This window comes from Saccopteryx leptura, chromosome 1 (assembly GCF_036850995.1).
Source record: "Saccopteryx leptura isolate mSacLep1 chromosome 1, mSacLep1_pri_phased_curated, whole genome shotgun sequence".
Classification (NCBI taxonomy): Eukaryota; Metazoa; Chordata; class Mammalia; order Chiroptera; family Emballonuridae; genus Saccopteryx; species Saccopteryx leptura.
Window position 1 is genome coordinate 260,999,998 of NC_089503.1, and position 16,362 is coordinate 261,016,359.

General features: G+C 47.3%; 1 protein-coding gene across 9 annotated transcripts in view; it reads left to right on the forward strand.

The window, feature by feature from the left end:
• The window catches only part of GATAD2A (GATA zinc finger domain containing 2A), a 122,922-nt gene that overhangs the window by 77,466 nt on the left and 29,094 nt on the right, over positions 1–16,362 (forward strand). For 4 of the 9 annotated variants that reach the window (XM_066350871.1, XM_066350909.1, XM_066350861.1 and 1 more), the window contains one exon: positions 7,004–7,269. The exons of 1 other annotated variant lie outside the window; for it this stretch is intronic. In XM_066350871.1, the coding sequence (XP_066206968.1) occupies positions 7,004–7,269 (266 nt within the window). Of the gene's footprint in view, positions 1–1,552; positions 1,675–7,003; positions 7,270–16,362 lie in introns of all 9 variants that reach the window. 4 more of the 9 variants (XM_066350851.1, XM_066350842.1, XM_066350892.1 and 1 more) reach the window with 2 other exon arrangements.

The window sequence follows — 16,362 nt, forward strand, 5'->3', positions numbered from 1 at the left end:
CATATAAAGGGATCAGCCCCTTTGAAATCGACTGTGATTACTAAACAGCGAAATGGCATAATGATTGAGATGGAAAGATTGCTAGTTTTGTGGCTGGAAGACCAGCATCAGCGGCACATACCAGTTAGTCTAATGTTGATTCAGGACAAGGCTAAACGATTGTTTGAAGTAATAAAAAGTGAAAAGGGGGAAGGGAGTGAAGAGTTTGTGGCTAGTAGGGGTTGGTTTATGCGTTTCAAAGCTCGTGCCAACTTGCATAACCTTAAGGTGCAGGGTGAAGCTGCTGGTGGGGATGAGAAAGCAGCAAGCGAATTTCCTAATAGGTTGGCTGAATTAATTAAAGAGGGGGGCTACTGTGCTGAACAAGTGTTTAATGTTGATGAGACAGGCCTTTTTTGGAAGCGTATGCCTAATGGGACCTACATCGCCAAGGAGGAGAAGACAACACCAGGCTATAAAGCTGGCAAGGAGAGACTGACTTTGCTTCTTGGGGGGAATGCTGCAGGTGACTTTAAACTCAAACCTCTGTTGGTGTACCAGGCAGAGAATCCAAGAGCACTAAAGGGCATTTGGAAGGGTCAACTGCCTGTCGTCTGGAGATCTAACAAGAAGGCATGGGTGACACTTCAGATTTTTGAGGAGTGGTTTTCCAGTCATTTTGTGCCAGCAGTGAAGAACTACTGTGTTAGTAAGGGGTTACCTTTTAAGGTGTTGCTAGTGCTGGACAATGCCCCTGGTCACCCTGCCCACTTGAATGACTTTAACCCTAATGTCAAGGTGGTTTACCTTCCACCTAATACCACTGCCCTTTTACAGCCCATGGACCAAGGTGTCATTGCCTCTTTCAAGGCCTACTACATTCGGAGGACATTTGCTGCGGCCCTTAATGCAACTGAGAAGGACAAGAACCTGACACTCAAAGACTTCTGGAAGTCTTATAACATTTACAATGCTGTACAGAATATTGCTTTTGCCTGGGATGAAGTGAGGCAAACAAACTTAAATGGTGTGTGGAAAAAACTGTGTCCCCAGTTTGTGTATGACTTCCATGGCTTTGAGGAGTCAGTGGAGGCTATAACAGAGAAGGTTGTTGCCATAGGTAAACAGCTTAATTTGGAGGTGGAGGCTGAGGATGTCACAGAGCTACTGGCATCACATGGAGAGGAGCTATCTGCCGAGGACCTCATTCAACTAGAGAAGCAGCTGATTGAAGAGGAAGAGACAGAAATCCAAGAACCCAAGAGATTAACTACCAAGGGTTTGGCGGAAGGTTTTTCTATGGTAGAGGATGGGCTGGCAAAATTTCAGGCTGAGGACCCCAGTGATGACAGATTCAGTAAGGTCTACAGAGCTGTTATGGATGCCTTGCAATGCTATAGGCAGATTCTGGAAGAGAAGAAGCCATCAACCTTCCAGACTAGCCTGGAACAATTCTTTAAGAAGGTAGAGAGGCCTGCAACAGATCCTGTACCCTCTACATCAGCTGCTTCTCGAGATGAAACACCTGGAGTACAGGTAGAATCATCTCCAGCATCTCCTGCATGTTTCTTAGGTAATCCTGATTCTCCTGACCCAGTATCTCCAGCACCTTCTGCAGGTTCTCCTGCCTCTCCAGCTTCCTCCTCCCACCTTGCAATGCCCCTTCCAGTGTACAAGCCAACCACAGGAATAAAGGTAAGGAATTTTTTTTATACTCATTCTTTATCATTTGTTCTGTTACTGCATACAGTGTACAATACTGTATACTTATGTCCTTTTCTTTTTTCTGTGACTTAGTTGTGTTTTTATGTTCTAGATTATGATTTTACAACTATGTTAGGATAGGTGAGTGATTTAGGCTAGGGTGTGTTTCACCTTACACCAAAATTCGGGTTACATCACTGTCATAGGAATGGAATTGTCATAACCTGAGGATGTACTTTTAAACCATGTGAATAGTATTACACTGTTGTGCAACTTGATTTTCTTATTCAAGTTATTTTTTCTGTCACTCTTTTTATGTAACATGTCTGTGAGGTATGGACTGGAAAACTGAGGCTCAGAGAGTGATAAGCTTCCCTTCCCAAACCCCCTGTTGCTCCCTAAGGTCTTCCCTCTTTTCTGTGTCCAGTGGTGCAGGCTAGCTGTTAGATCATCTTTCTATTGCCCAAGTTAAATTGCATTCCTTATACTTGGTATTAATGGGCTTTGACATTGTTTAAAACTCTAGAGGAGTGGTTTTCCAGTTGGCATTTTTGGTGTGAGTTCCTTCTAGATTACAACCACCACATCTCTGTCACTGGCACTCAGAGATAGGTGTCAGGAAGTGGCTCAGGCCCGAAGCAGAATAAGGTCTATTCTGGAAGGAAAGATCAAAGTGCACCTTAGTTTATTTTCACTTGACCCCTCTCCAAGCACCTGGATTTGATTTTCAAAAACGTGGGGAGCCTTCAGAGGGTGTACAGATGCAGAACTTCGCTTTGTAAGCTTGGTCAAACTGCTGTCTTGGGGAGTGTGGATGGAGTTCCTGGGTCTAAGCAGGAGACAAGGGAGGCCGTGCAGAGAAGTTGCATAGCCCCAGTCCTGGGACCACTAGGGTTCAGAGACCTACCTGTGCTGTGTGTCAAGACTGGAGCTTGACCAGTGACTGGTGAGGCTGGCATCTGGACCCCATCATCACCCAACCTAGTGTCAGTTGCTTCACATGCTCTTCTTCCTTCCTGACAGGAAGGATTGCGTGCCCTACACTACCCTGAGGACAGTGGCTGCCCCATGTGCAGGTCTTCACCTGTCAGCCGATGTTCCTCAGCCTCCCTATATCTCCACTCCCAAACTTCTTCCCCCAGAATTGCTTCTTCCCCATCTCAGAAAATCAATTTTTTTTCCCAGTGGCTCAGGCAAAACCCAATAAAAGAAAGCAGCCCTCTCTTGCCTCATGTGCAGCTGTTGGCATGTTGTGATGTCTGTATCCTCTAAAGTACAACCCAACCTTTCTTTGGTCATGTCTCCCTACTGCTACCTCCCCTTCCTGTCCTGGGCCACAAGATACAGAAGCCCCCAGTCTGTCCCCAAATTAGGCAGATGATCCTTTAGAATGAATTGAATCTGTGCTCTCCATGAAGTCAGTCCACACGCAGCACCTCCTTCCCTTGCCTCCATGCTCCTTCTGTTCTTTGGGAAAAGCACCTCAAGTCCACTTTTCAGTGCATTGTCTTTGTCACTTCTCCCAAGGACATATTGCCAAACCTTACTTTTCTCTTGTCTGAAACAGGAGCATTGCTCAGGTAATCCTGCTGGTATGTTAGTAAGGATAGTATAAATAGTCCAGACAGTATTAAAGGTAAAGTTATGGCTCTGTGGCTTGTGTCTGTTTACACTTTATTTTTTATTTTTTACTGGCTGGTGTGGCCAACCTGTGCCACTTGTTTCCCATGTCCTGTTAAAAATTCTGGTTCCTGCTGCAGCATAACTCACCCTCTAGAGTTGTTTTAAGACAGATTTTCCTTCTGAGGTTCTCAGACCAGTTAGACGGTGGGATTTTACTAAAAGAAAGCAGCTTTTGGTAGAGACAGTTGAAATTTGCGTCTGAGCCAAAGCCATGTCAACAACATTCTGCCCTGGACTTGGCCCCATCGTCCCGGGTTCAGTCTGAGCTGTGCCTTTGCTGCCTATAGTGTGTCTAAAACCTGCTCGTCTTGGCTGAGGAAGACCATGGTTATGTCCTGCCACCTTTTGCTGGTCCTGCCAGATCAGAGGACAGGACACATTAGCGTAGTCTTGTGCTTGAAGAGTAAGAAGGAGGGGCTGAGTTCCAGCTCTGTTCCCTGTGTAGTAGTCCGTTATTCAGGTAGCCTTGCACCCTAATGGCCTCATCTGTACAATGGGCATGCTGTTTGGATCTGCCTTTCAGGCCGCAGCCTGCACATAATTGCACCAAGAAGTGCTACTCTCTGTGGGCCCTGCATTTCCTGAACAAATAAACCAGTGGTGAAACTTCTACAGTCACTGCTTCCTCTTCATTTTCCTCTCTCCTCACTTGCCAGGAATTCTGAAGCTGATTTAAATTTGCCAGTTGGTGCAATCCAGCCTCTACAGGTGCTCTTTAGAAAGTATTTTAATACACCTCCTCACTGCTTTTTGCAGAAATTGTCAAACTTCATTTCACAAGGTTCGGTTCTTCCTGACTCTTTGTCATCATCCCTAGGTCTGTGTCTGCAAGGCTCTGGCCTCCAGCACTGATGTGCTGAGGGCACTGGCCCTTCCTCTTGAGAGGAAGAGTAGCTACTTACCAGTACCTGCCCTCACAAGGAGCAAGGCTCTAGGGACCAGGGATTGGCCATAGCAAGCCCCATTGAGCCCTAAAACAACTACTTTGCTGTGGCTTTGTCCCCTATGGCAGGCTCTACCCCCTCTTGCTGTGCTTGTCTTTTGTATGGTGGAGGAGGGCTTTAGCATCTCACCGCAGAGTGGCCGGCCAGAGGTGCAGGCTAGGACATTAGTTCTGGGCCTGGGGTTAGCAGCATTCCAGCACACACAGCACAAACCTGCAGATTCCTGGGGCCTCTAATGGGGCTGGAGGGACTGGCCTAGTGGGTGTGAGGCTCTGCTCTTGCTCCTCATGATCTGCTTGTTTTATACCAGTGATGATGAAGTGAGGCCACTTCGTACCCCCTGGCCAGTCTGGTGTCTTGGCTTACAGTGATCTTGTTGGCCGCCTTATCCATGGGCAGTTGGGAGGAAGGATTTCACACAGGTTCTGGAGTTCATATGATCTTCATAGATAAGATCTCAGGACTTACCCTGTGGGGAGCATGGTCAGGCTAGCGCAGAAGTGGAGTGGGGAAGTGTGGGTGCTCTGAGTGCAGGATTGGAAGATACAGTGTTACGCAGTGGGAGTATGTTCTCATCTACTTGGGACTCATTTCTAGTAGGCACCAGGCCAGACTGGGAACTTCTTCCTCAGGGGCAAAATTTCCCCACACTCCAGTGGGGGCCCTCCTTGCCTGAGACCCTGGTATCCTCATCTTCCACCTAGACAGGCTTCTCCCCAGTCCTGACACACACACTTGCCTGCCAAGGCAGCCCTTGTTCCAGTTCCCAGGTATTTAAGGAGCTCCTGTTTGAGGCTGTACTCAAAGGAAAAATAACCCACCCATCTCATTTCAGGCTCTGCCTAAAGGGAAGATAATCTACCCCTCTCACAATGATAGACACTCAGGGTAGTGACCTGTCTTCAGTCTCATGGGGAGACCGGATGGACAGACTCATTGAGCAGGTTGACGGGGTTTGTGGTCAAGGCATGTTGAAAAAAAGAAACCTAGCACTTTAGGCTAAGAGGTACATGGGAGCACCTCTTGCTTCCCTGTGGGGCAATGAGGAGATGACAGGAAAGTGGATGAGGGAATGGGAGATCTGGGCGAGAGCAGAGTGATGGGGGTTGTATGGGCGCAGCTGAGGCTGAGCAGTTGCTACAGGGTACCCCACAGGCACAGTCTAGGACGCCCAGGAGAGGTTGGGGGCAGATGGAGGTCAATCCATAGCCATTAGCCCTGCTCTCCATTGAGATGGAATGGGGAGCTCTCCAGGGGTGATGTGGCCATGGGGAGACTTGCTCTGTTCTATCCTTTGGTGCTGCCTATAAGAGCAGATGTCAGTGCCGTGAACGTGTGCAGAGGGGCTGCTTGGCCTCGTCTGCCAGGAGTGAGAAGCAATTGTCCTTTCCTTCCTTTCATCCTAAATCCACAGTAGGGCAAATTGGGGCAAGGCCTCCTTTAAGGATGTTGCGAGTGAGTCAGCTCAGGAGCATGTCCCATATATGATGACATGGCCCCTTTGTTGCCCTGTGCTGCCCCCAGTCCTCTCCAAAACAAGTGTCCATGGGTATTCGCTGCTGAGGGAACTGAGACGCTGACTGCCCTACCTGCATGGACAGAACTGAGAGGCCTTGAGTGTAGGCACACTGCTGGTGTGAATTTGGGCTCTGTGAGGTTCACACAGTATTTTCCCCCTTGGCTGAGTGTTGGTGGACGTGACTGCTGACTGTTCTGAGGAAAACTGGCACTTTGGGAATTCTACTAGAGCGTGGCAGCTATATTCCTTTCTGTCCCCTGGTGAACTCTCGTAGTCTTGTTACTTGTGTCCTGTGCTGTTGGATCTTTGAGGCCAGGCTCAGAGCGACCCCTTTAAGAGTGGGTGCCTATGTCCCAGCCTCTGCTATGGAATGCCTGCAGCCTCCCTGCAGGCAGACATCACTGCCTGTCCTCCCTTCTGTCTCCGCCAGGGTTAACAGCACTTCAGCTTGTTGTCTGGAACCGGTTCAGACTAGTTTTTTTGGAAAGTGCTTTGTCTCTCAGACTGAATCCTGGCAAGGGTCATGTGGAGCCTAGTGATTTCATGGGATCAATAACTGACTCAGCTCTTTTTTTTTTTTTTTCTTTAAATCAAAATATATATGTACTGTAGGTACAGGATGCTGGTACAGCAATGGGCCAGGACTCAGTCTACTCAAAGTTTACCTCACTGTTAGTTAAAGGGTTAAATGTTACCTCTACTCCTCACAGGGAGTAAGGAGGCCACCTTCACTAAAGGGGAGAAAAGGTTAAGAGTCAGCTCGAGTTTTTGCAGTGCAGGACTGGACCTGGTCAGTGACCTTGCTCCTGGTATCACATGGTCCTTTTTCCAGGCTTCCAGACACTTCCAGGGTGTCCAGGGTGTTTACAGTTTTTTCTATTTGAGTCTGAACACCAAGAATTCTTCTTTCTGATATTTAGCCACCTTCCATTGTTTTTGTTCAGATCCCTGAGTTCTCAGCTCTCCAGATGCTCCACTACTCCTGTCTCAGCCCTTCCTGAGGGCAGTAAAGAAAATGTCACAGGCACACTTTGTGGGCCCTGTGGTTGTTGTACTTACTTCTGCTAATGTCACGTGGCAAGGAAAGTACTCCAAGCTGACACTGAAAAGTTACTAAGAAGGTAGCAACTCTGTTGTGCCAAGTTTAAGTGTCTTGTTTTCTCCTTCCCCAAAGTTCAGAATGACTGAAGAAGCATGTCGGACACGGAGTCAGAAACGAGCGCTTGAACAGGATCCAGTGGAGGATGATGTGGAAAGCAAGAAAATAAAAATGGAGAGAAGATTGTTGGCTTCAGATTTAAACACTGATGGTGACATGAGAGTGACAATTGAGCCAGGAGGCCCAGCCCAAGGATTGCTGACGGGGCCTGAGGTGATGGCCATGGCCAGAGGCGAAGAGCAGGCAGGTGACGGGCCTGTGGACATGCGTACCTCACACAGGTGAGTGGTTGGGGATGGGAACCAGGACAGGTCCAGGTGTGACAGGTTGAGTTCAAGGCCCTGCAGAAGGCAGGTTTTGGTGGGTTATCATGTAGGTGGCTATGCACTCCAACCCTGGTATCATGTGCCATCCAAGGAACTTCCTTCCAGGGGCCTGGATATCACTGGCACAGGGTATGGGTCACATAAGAGGGGGAGCAGTATCCTCTCTCTACTCCCTGCTATCTGTTCATCTTGGTACTTTTGATTTGTAGAAAATTGAGTTTTTCATTTGGTCATGACTTTCTGCTTTTCAGATGTGTGGTATAGGAAGCCAGGGATCCTATGCCCTGCTTGGGTCACTTGGCTACAGGCAGAGTCTAGAGCCCAGTGCAGGGTACTTCTCACACATGCTACTGCTCCTCATAGGCAGCTCATCTTGGAGGAGAAGCCTTACCGGGGAGAGGTCTTTTGTGGCTTGCTCTGTTGATTTCTCCTTAGCTGATGCTGATTACTTCAAGAGTAACTTCCCTGATCCTTGGCTTTTGTGAGGTTCTTAAGGAAAACTTGAAAGAGGACTCAGTGTACTACCCTATTTCTTCCCTCAGAAACCTTTTCTCCCTATAAAGAGACATTCAGGCCTAGCTACTGCTCCTGTTTGTCACTGCATCCCCTCAGAGTTCTGGTGAGAGCAATTCTCTTCAAAATATTTATACTCAGGTGCCTCAGGACATTTCAACTTGGTCATGTGGGTGTGGCCCCAGCTTCCCAGCGAGCCCCGCAGTTCTTCTGTGGTCTGTCCCTTGTCTTTCTTGCAGACTCACCTCTATGCTTGTTTGCCCAGATGGTGATGGAGGGTGGGAGGTGCAGAGCTGAGGAAGCTTGGGGGCTCCTTGCCTTCTAGTGAGTGTCAGACGCTCTCCCAGAGGGGCCTCATCTTAAGGTCTTTGTGTTAAATCCATTTTAGAATACAGACTATTGGTATCCGAAGGAGATCGTCTGACCTGGCCTTTCCTCTTGTTTAAAACTCTTTAACTTCTTTAGTTTAATGGGAAAACCCAATCCCCTCCTATTGGGAGAATGTCTTAGTCTGGGGGGATGGGATATACTTTGTTTCTGCTACCAAGAAAGGCCTTTTCTGTATGGTTCTGTTTTCTGTAGCCCCTGTTCTAAAGCCAGAGGCCTCTTTTAAAGTTCTAGAAATAAAATTATAGCTTCTTTCCCCTCTCTCTGACTTGGTCCTCAGCAATATCTCAGATTGTGAGGATAAAGAAGAGCTTGTGTTTGTGGAGATCTGCTGTGTCCCTTGTATTCCTGGGTTCCTGGTGTACATTTTTTCCTGTAATCACCATGTTCCCCATGCAGGGCAAGCCAGTGAATTGTGAGGGGTTAAGTGTTGAAGGAGCTCAGAGCTGGACTCTATACTCAGATATTTCTTTTATCAAAGCCTGGGCCGCAGAGACTGCAGTTGGTCTCTGGGCCTCTTGGTCCCAGATTTTCCCCACTGTGCCTGTTGGCATCCAACCCAAGGGCACTTAGATTTTATGAAGTTGATGGAGATGATATCTTTACACATAAAGGATGTAAAGGAGCAGGAGGCAGAGATTAATCCAGGCACACAGGGCAGGACCCTCCTGTAGAACTAGAGATACCCCAGGGCATTGTGAAGCTGTGGGAATGTGGAAAGAGCCCGGTTTTGGAAGCCTGTGTGAAGAGTGGGGATCAAATCACACTCTCTGACTGATCTTGCTTAGGTGATCTTTGCCTGTGTTTCTTTTGTAAAATGGGTAATAATATCTGCCTTGCAGGTTGATGGGTGACAGCTGTATACCTAGAATCAGCCTGGTGTATGGTATGTGGTAAGAGAAAAAAATGTTGGCAATAACTGCCCTTTGGTATTAAGCTTCACTGAAAATAAGATGTCGCATGTGTAACTAGTGTCTCCCTGAGTTCATCTGTGTGGTTTGTTGAAAAAGTACAGTTGTGGGTTTTGACAGACTCATGGGATAAAGTTTAGCTCACAATCATTCTAAAACTATAATTCATTCTGGAGTGAGTAACCACAGTTTTTATGTTAGATGCAAGCAGTCTTTGGATTCTTGTTGAGAATGTCTGACTCTGGATATCCCTTAGAACCTATACACATAAGCAGTCTACCCTTGAAGAACATGGGGGTCAGGGGCATCAATCCCTTGCGCAGCCAAAAATCCATACACAACTTTTTTTTTTTTTTTTGTATTTTTCCGAAGCTGAAAACGGGGAGGCAGTCAGACAGACTCCCGCATGCGCCCTACCGGGATCCACCCGGCATGCCCACCAGGGGGCAATGCTCTGCCCACCTTGGGGCGTTGCTCTGCCGCAATCAGAGCCATTCTAGCGCCTGAGGCAGAGGCCACAGAGCCATCCTCAGCGCCCGGGCAAACTTTGCTCCAGTGGAGCCTTGGCTGTGGGAGGGGAAGAGAGAGACAGAGAGAGACAGAGAGAAAGGAGAGGGGGAGGGGTGGAGAAGCAGATGAGTGCTTCTCCTGTGTGCCCTGGCCGGGAATTGAACCCTGGACTCCTGCACGCCAGGCCGACACTCTACCACTGAGCCAACTGGCCCGGGCCATATACAACTTTTGACTCCCCAAAACTTAGTTGTCCCTCAGTGTCCATGGGTGATTGGTTCCAGGATCCCCTCCCAATACCAAAAACTGACAAATGTAAATTCAACCACATCAATAACTGCATTAAATGGGAATAGTCTAAATACCCAAATTAAAAAGGCATAAATTATCAGAGTAGAACAAAAAGTAATCCAGTTTAATTATGTGTTGTCTATAAGAAACATTGCTGAGATCTTTCACTTAGATGGGGAAACATACATTATAAGTAAACCTACAAAAACTAGAATGACTATATTATACTAGATAAATCTAGACTTTGAGACAAGCAGTGTTATTGGAACCAGAGAGGGACATTTTATAACAATACATCAGAAAGATTCAATAGTTGTAAACGTATATGCATCTGATAACAGAACCCCAAAATATCTGAGGCATAAGCTAATATGATTAATAGTAGAAGTAGACAATTCGTCAGTTATAAAGATTTCAATGCTCCCCCTTCTAAATAGGAAGTCAGTATAGTTCTGGAAGACTTGAAGAACACTGTTGATCTGTTTGGCTAACAAGCATCTATAGAACACTCCATCTGGTGACTGCAGAATATATCTTCTCACAAGTACATGGAACATTCTCCAGGCTAGAGCATGTGCTAGGCCATAAAACAAGTCTCAAGGATGGCTGTAATAAAAAAAAAGAGAGACAAGTGTGACAAGGATTTGGAAAAATGGATCCTCATACGTAGTGGGAATGTAAAGTGGTGAGAATGTAAAATGTTTGACATTTCTTACAAAGTTAGACATGAACTTCCATGTGACTTAGCAATCTATCCAAGAAATGTATCCAAGAGAAATGAAAACATATGGCTATACAAAGGCAGGTACTTGGACGTCCTTAGCAGCATGATTTGTAATAGCTAAAGAATAGAAACAGGCCCTGGCCGGATGGCTCAGCGGTAGAGCATTGGCCTGGCGTGCAGGGGACCCGGGTTCGATTCCCGGCCAGGGCACATAGGAGAAGCGCCCATTTGCTTCTCCACCCCCCACCCCCTCCTTCCTCTCTGTCTCTCTCTTCCCCTCCCGCAGCCAAGGCTCCATTGGAGCAAAAATGGCCCGGGCGCTGGGGATGGCTCCTTGGCTTCTGCCCCAGGCGCTAGAGTGGCTCTGGTCACAGCAGAGCGACACCCTGGAGGGGCGGAGCACCGCCCCCTGGTGGGCGTGCCGGGTGGATCCCGGTCGGGCGCATGCGGGAGTCTGTCTGACTGTCTCTCCCCGTTTCCAGCTTCAGAAAAATACAAAAAAAAGAATAGAAACAGTCCACATATCCCTGGCTGAACAAGATGTGCTAAGTTTGTATAGTAGATGCCTGTTCAGAAATGAAAAGTACAAATGTGTCGCTACATGCTACAACATGGATGATTCTCAGGCTCATCATGCTGAGGAAGAGACTCCCAACCCAGAGACTGTGTGTTGAAGAATTTAATCTATAAGGAGTATCCAAGAAAGCAAGCAGTATAGAGAGAAGTCATTGGCTCCATGGGGCAGGGCACGGTGGGTGGTAGCAGTGATTAATCACTCATGGGTACAAGGGAACTTTTTGGGGTGATGAAAATTCTAAAATTGGATTGTGGTGATGGTTGCACAACTCTAAATTTACTAAAAATCATTGGATTGTACTCTTACAATGGATGAATTTTGTAGTATGTAAATTATACCTTAATATGGATGCTTTAAAAAAACAAACAAGATTAAAATAGTTTGGTTTCCATTCTGGCATCCATAAGTGCTGACAGGAAAAAAATATCACACAGCTGGGAGTTGTGAGCTTGTTGGTCTTGTAAGGCCAACCAGAAGATTGGGCATGGACTGCCCTCCCCCCACCTCAAGTCAGGACCATTAGATAAGACTGAAGCTGGGGCAGGCAGGGAAGCTGTGCTGAGTTCTTCGTTTTTGTTTCTGTGATAAGTAGATTCTACTGCACTTTCGTATAGATGAGAGTCTTTCTGTCATAAATTTTTGATCTTCAGAAACAATCTGGGAAACACACAGGTGAGAACAACTCTCTCCCTCCTTCCCTTGGGTTAAGGAGCATTTAACTCAGCAAAACATGAAATTCTTTAGATGTTCTGCACCTGAAATGTAAGGGCTAGGTCCCTTGTCACCCTGGGCATATGTGGGGTGGCGGCGGGGGGGGGGGTCTGTTCTATGAACACGTTTCACTGAAAATGTGTTTGTGTGTGTTTTTTTCTGTGGCACCAACTCTGTGACAGGCTGGTCCTAGGAACAGAAATTACCTGATCATGCTATTTTCTGGGATACCATATTATGAAAGAACATGCAGAAGTCTTGGGGAGACTGTTAAGGGTGAGGCTTATGAAGAATGGAAGTCAGTGGATGCCTGAGCAGACCATCTCTACTTCCTCATTTTACCTGGAAGTAAACACAGGACAGGGGCAGACTGGGAGCTGTTTTCCCTTTTTAATAGCCTACCATGTGTGCCTTGGATATGGTGCAGGTATCCTGGTGACTGCCAGTTCTGACTTCTGTTGGGGCTTGTGGCCTTGAGGCAGTCTATGTATCTCCCTCCTCTTTCCTCCCCTATTGCATTATGCATCTCATTAGCTGTGGAATGGGGCTTCACTCAGACCAAGGACATATCCCTATGTGGTGTGGGTGGCAGGGGCTTCTTTGCCCACCAAGGGCCTATTGGGAACTGGCAGCATTCTGACCCCTTGGAGATGTTATTAGCTTCAGTTTTTCTGACTTTCCAGCTCCTGGTCAAGCACTTGGAAGTTTGAATAGACTGTAGTGTTCACTAAAAGTGCTTTTTACTGGATCTGCAAAGCGGGCAAGGCACCTTTTTGAAGTTGGTATCTTCAATGACAGAGTCACTGTTTCATCTTTCTGTTGAGACTTTAGCATTCACCAAAAGAGTAGTAGAGGGTGACACAGCTGTGTAGAAACCAGTCACCTCTTTTGTGCCCAGGGATCTCATTGGACAATCAGTTGGAATTAAGACGGCTTGGGGGACCCACAGTAGTGAGTGTTGTGGCCGCATCATTCATGCCCACATTAACATCCAGGTCTTCTTCAAAAGCAAAAATGAATCTAAGAATATCATGGTAATGCAGCCACTTGTTATCAGTAATGTAAAAATGTGTGAATAGCCTGTTCTATGTAGAAATGGGCCCTGCAGAAAAAGGTTTACATCAGCTAAGATGACTTCATGGGTCATAGAGCTTTTGTTATTTGGATAATACTCTTCATAAGTGGCCTCTTGGGAGGGGAGGGATGAAGTAAACAATAGGGCTGCCTGCCCTGGCAGGAGGTAACACCGTGTGAGCCTCTCCTAGTGCAGTTTGCCCACATGCATCCATCTATGTAGTCTAAAGCCTTAGCAGGATGCTGAACCTTTTCATCACCCCAGAAAATTTCCTCAAGCCCTCCATGCTTTCCTCCCCTCCCTGACTGGGTGCACTCTCCTACTCTAGACTGATCTCTCCTCAGATCTCCTACAAATGGAGTCATGCAATATGTGTTCAGTGGGGCTTCTCTCTGTGTGCGTAGAGATTCATTCGTGTTGTGTGTGTGTATTTTGCTGAGCGATTCCTGAGTGATTATGCATAGTTATTTATTCACCTATTTACACACACCAGGGCTGGGGGAGCACAGCTGCCGTGATCATCCCTGCAGATGTCTTCACTTGGACATTGATCCTCATTTCTCTTGCTAAATACCTTGGGTTGAATTTTAGGGTCCTAGGGTAGGTGTGTGTTGTTTTAAAGAAACTACCAGGCCTTTCCCCCAAAATGTCCAGAGCATTCTGCTCTTGCAGGTGTGGGGGACTGGCCACTTCTTTCTTACTTGGTGTCTTCAGTCCTTACAATTTTAGCAAGCGGGTCTCCAAAGAGGTTGGGGTCCAGGTCCTAGCCTGCTTGTATGACCATCAGTCTTTACCCCTTGGTGACAGAAGGGTGATCAGAGTCCCCACCTGCCCTATTCTCAGGACCATGCCCCACTGCAGCTGTGCCCGGCCTTTCGGCCAGCTGTCTGCTGGAATGTGGGTCTTCGAGTGAGTTGGGCGAATATGACACAGCTGTGGGTCTAAAGGGCCCTGCTTCTCATATAGCCAAGTAGGTTGGGCGTGGCCTTCACCCTGGTTCTTCCTCACAGGGATTTATCTCTCTGTCTTGTGAGAGCTTTGAAAATCCTGCAGCCAGCAGCCAGTTCCTTTCATTAGACCAGGGGTCCCCAAACTATGGCCCGCGGGCCGCATGTGGCCCCCTGAGGCCATTTATCCGGCCCCTGCTGCACTTCCAGAAGGGCCACCTCTTTCAGAGGTGGTCAGCATACGCATCCTGTGCTCCTGGAGTACTGTATGTGGTAGCGCCGCAAAGCGCGACGTCACGTACAGTACTACTTCCCGTAACGTGGGATGCATGTGTCACAGCTCTGGAAGCACATCATATCACTTGTTACGGCTAGCAATGACAAATATGGAACTGGACATTGACCATCTCATTAGCCAAAAGCAGGCCCATAGTTCTCATTGAAATACTGATCAGTTTGTTGATTTAAATTTACTTGTTCTTTATTTTAAATATTGTATTTGTTCCCATTTTGTTTTTTACTTTAAAATAAGATATGTGCAGCGTGCATAGGGATTTGTTCATAGTTTTTTTTTATAGTCCGGCCCTCCAACGGTCTGAGGGACAGTGAACTGGCCCCCTGTGTAAAAAGTTTGGGGACCCCTGCATTAGACCATCACTTCCTCTAGTTGGTGCTCTAGCACTCTGGGAGACTCTTTGTAGCCTAGCCCCTCCCCAGCACCTGTTGTGGGCTGGTTGCTGCCTTTCACTGCTGATTCTCTGTCTGCTGCTGGGCAACTTCCAGGAGAGCTTGGGCAGCTCCATCAGCTCCAACTAGAAATCTTAGGCTGCTTGCATTTTCTTAGTGAGTTCAGCACGTGGGAACAGAGAGGTACATACCTTTGGAAATTGGTTCCTTTTTCCGAGTTCTCTTCCCTGCCTCAGCTGCCACCTCTGAACTACTTTGACCTCTCTCCATCTAATCCTCATTCTCTGCCTTTCCCTTTCCCTTTGGGCTTCTCATCCCAGTTCTGTGTCCACCTGCCTTTATTCTTTATAGCTTATTCCAGGTTTAAAATAATGGACCTAGGCCCTGGCTGGTTGGCTCAGTGGTAGAGCATCGACCTGGTATGCAGGAGTCCCGGGTTCGATTCCCGGCCAGGGCACATAGGAGAAGCGCCCATCTGCTTCTCCACCCCTTCCCCTCTCCTTCCTCTCTGTCTCTCTCTTCCCCTCCCGCAGCCAAGGCTCCATTGGAGCAAAGTTGGCCCAGGCACTAAGGATGACTCTATGGCCTCTGCCTCAGGCACTACAATGGCTCCAGCCACAATGGAGCGACACCCCAGAGGGGCAGAGCATCGCCCCCTGGTGGGCATGCTGGGTGGATCCCAGTCAGGCGCATGTGGGAGTCTGACTGCCTTCCCGTTTCCAACTTCAGAAAAATACAAAAAAAAAAATAATAATAAAATAAAATAATGGACCTAAACCTGACCTGTGGTGGCACAGTGGATAAAGCATCTACCTGGAACACTGAGGTCGCCAGTTCGAAACCCCAGGCTTGCCTGCTTAGGGCATATATGGGAGTTGATGCTTCCTGCTCCTCCCACCTTCTGTCTCTTTCTTTTCTCTTCTCTCTAAAATGAATAAATAAAATCTTTAAAAAAAATAGTGGAAATAGTTGAGGGGTTCACTATACTTCTAAAAGTCATTAGATTATTTTGGAGTACCAGGGTGACAGACTCTGTGTGCTCCTAAAGTAACCCCATTCACACTAGGTACAGTATGAACAAGCCTGATGACTGCTCAGGAATGCTGTGGTGCTACCATATTTCTGTTGCCTTAATGGCGCTCTCCTCTGGCCATGGAGGGGATGGTTTCTCACTAGATGGTGGGAGCCTTCTGGGGATGTCCTGTGTGGTGGCCCGTGTGAATGGTCATCAAGGCAAGCACCCTAAGTGCTCATCCTTCAGCAGTCAGTAATGCTTCTCTTCACATGTGTGAATTAGGCTGATATACAGACTATTTTGAAGTTACTTGGTAAAATTCTGCAGTGCAGTTTCTGATACCTCCTCACAGCACATTTTCTTGTGAGTGCTTTGTCACATATTGACAGGCTTGTTACCCTGTAACCAGCGCCCTGGCTGTGTTAGTGGGTCATTTAAATGTTCCAGTTGCAAGGGTATGTGAGGGAGAGTCTTTGATCAGCCCTCCACTGGGCTGGCTAAAACTGCTCTTATATACACTGCTTTTTATCTTGCAGACAGTTTCTCTGCCATGTTGAGAGCAGTTGTACCATAACCATAACCACCTAGGAGACAGAGGTGGCATGTGCACTGGCCAGAGCACTGGGGCTAAGGGATCCATCCTGTCTCCTACAACCACCTAACCTGGTGAAGGAACAAGATAAAAGGGGCCTGTGTGTAG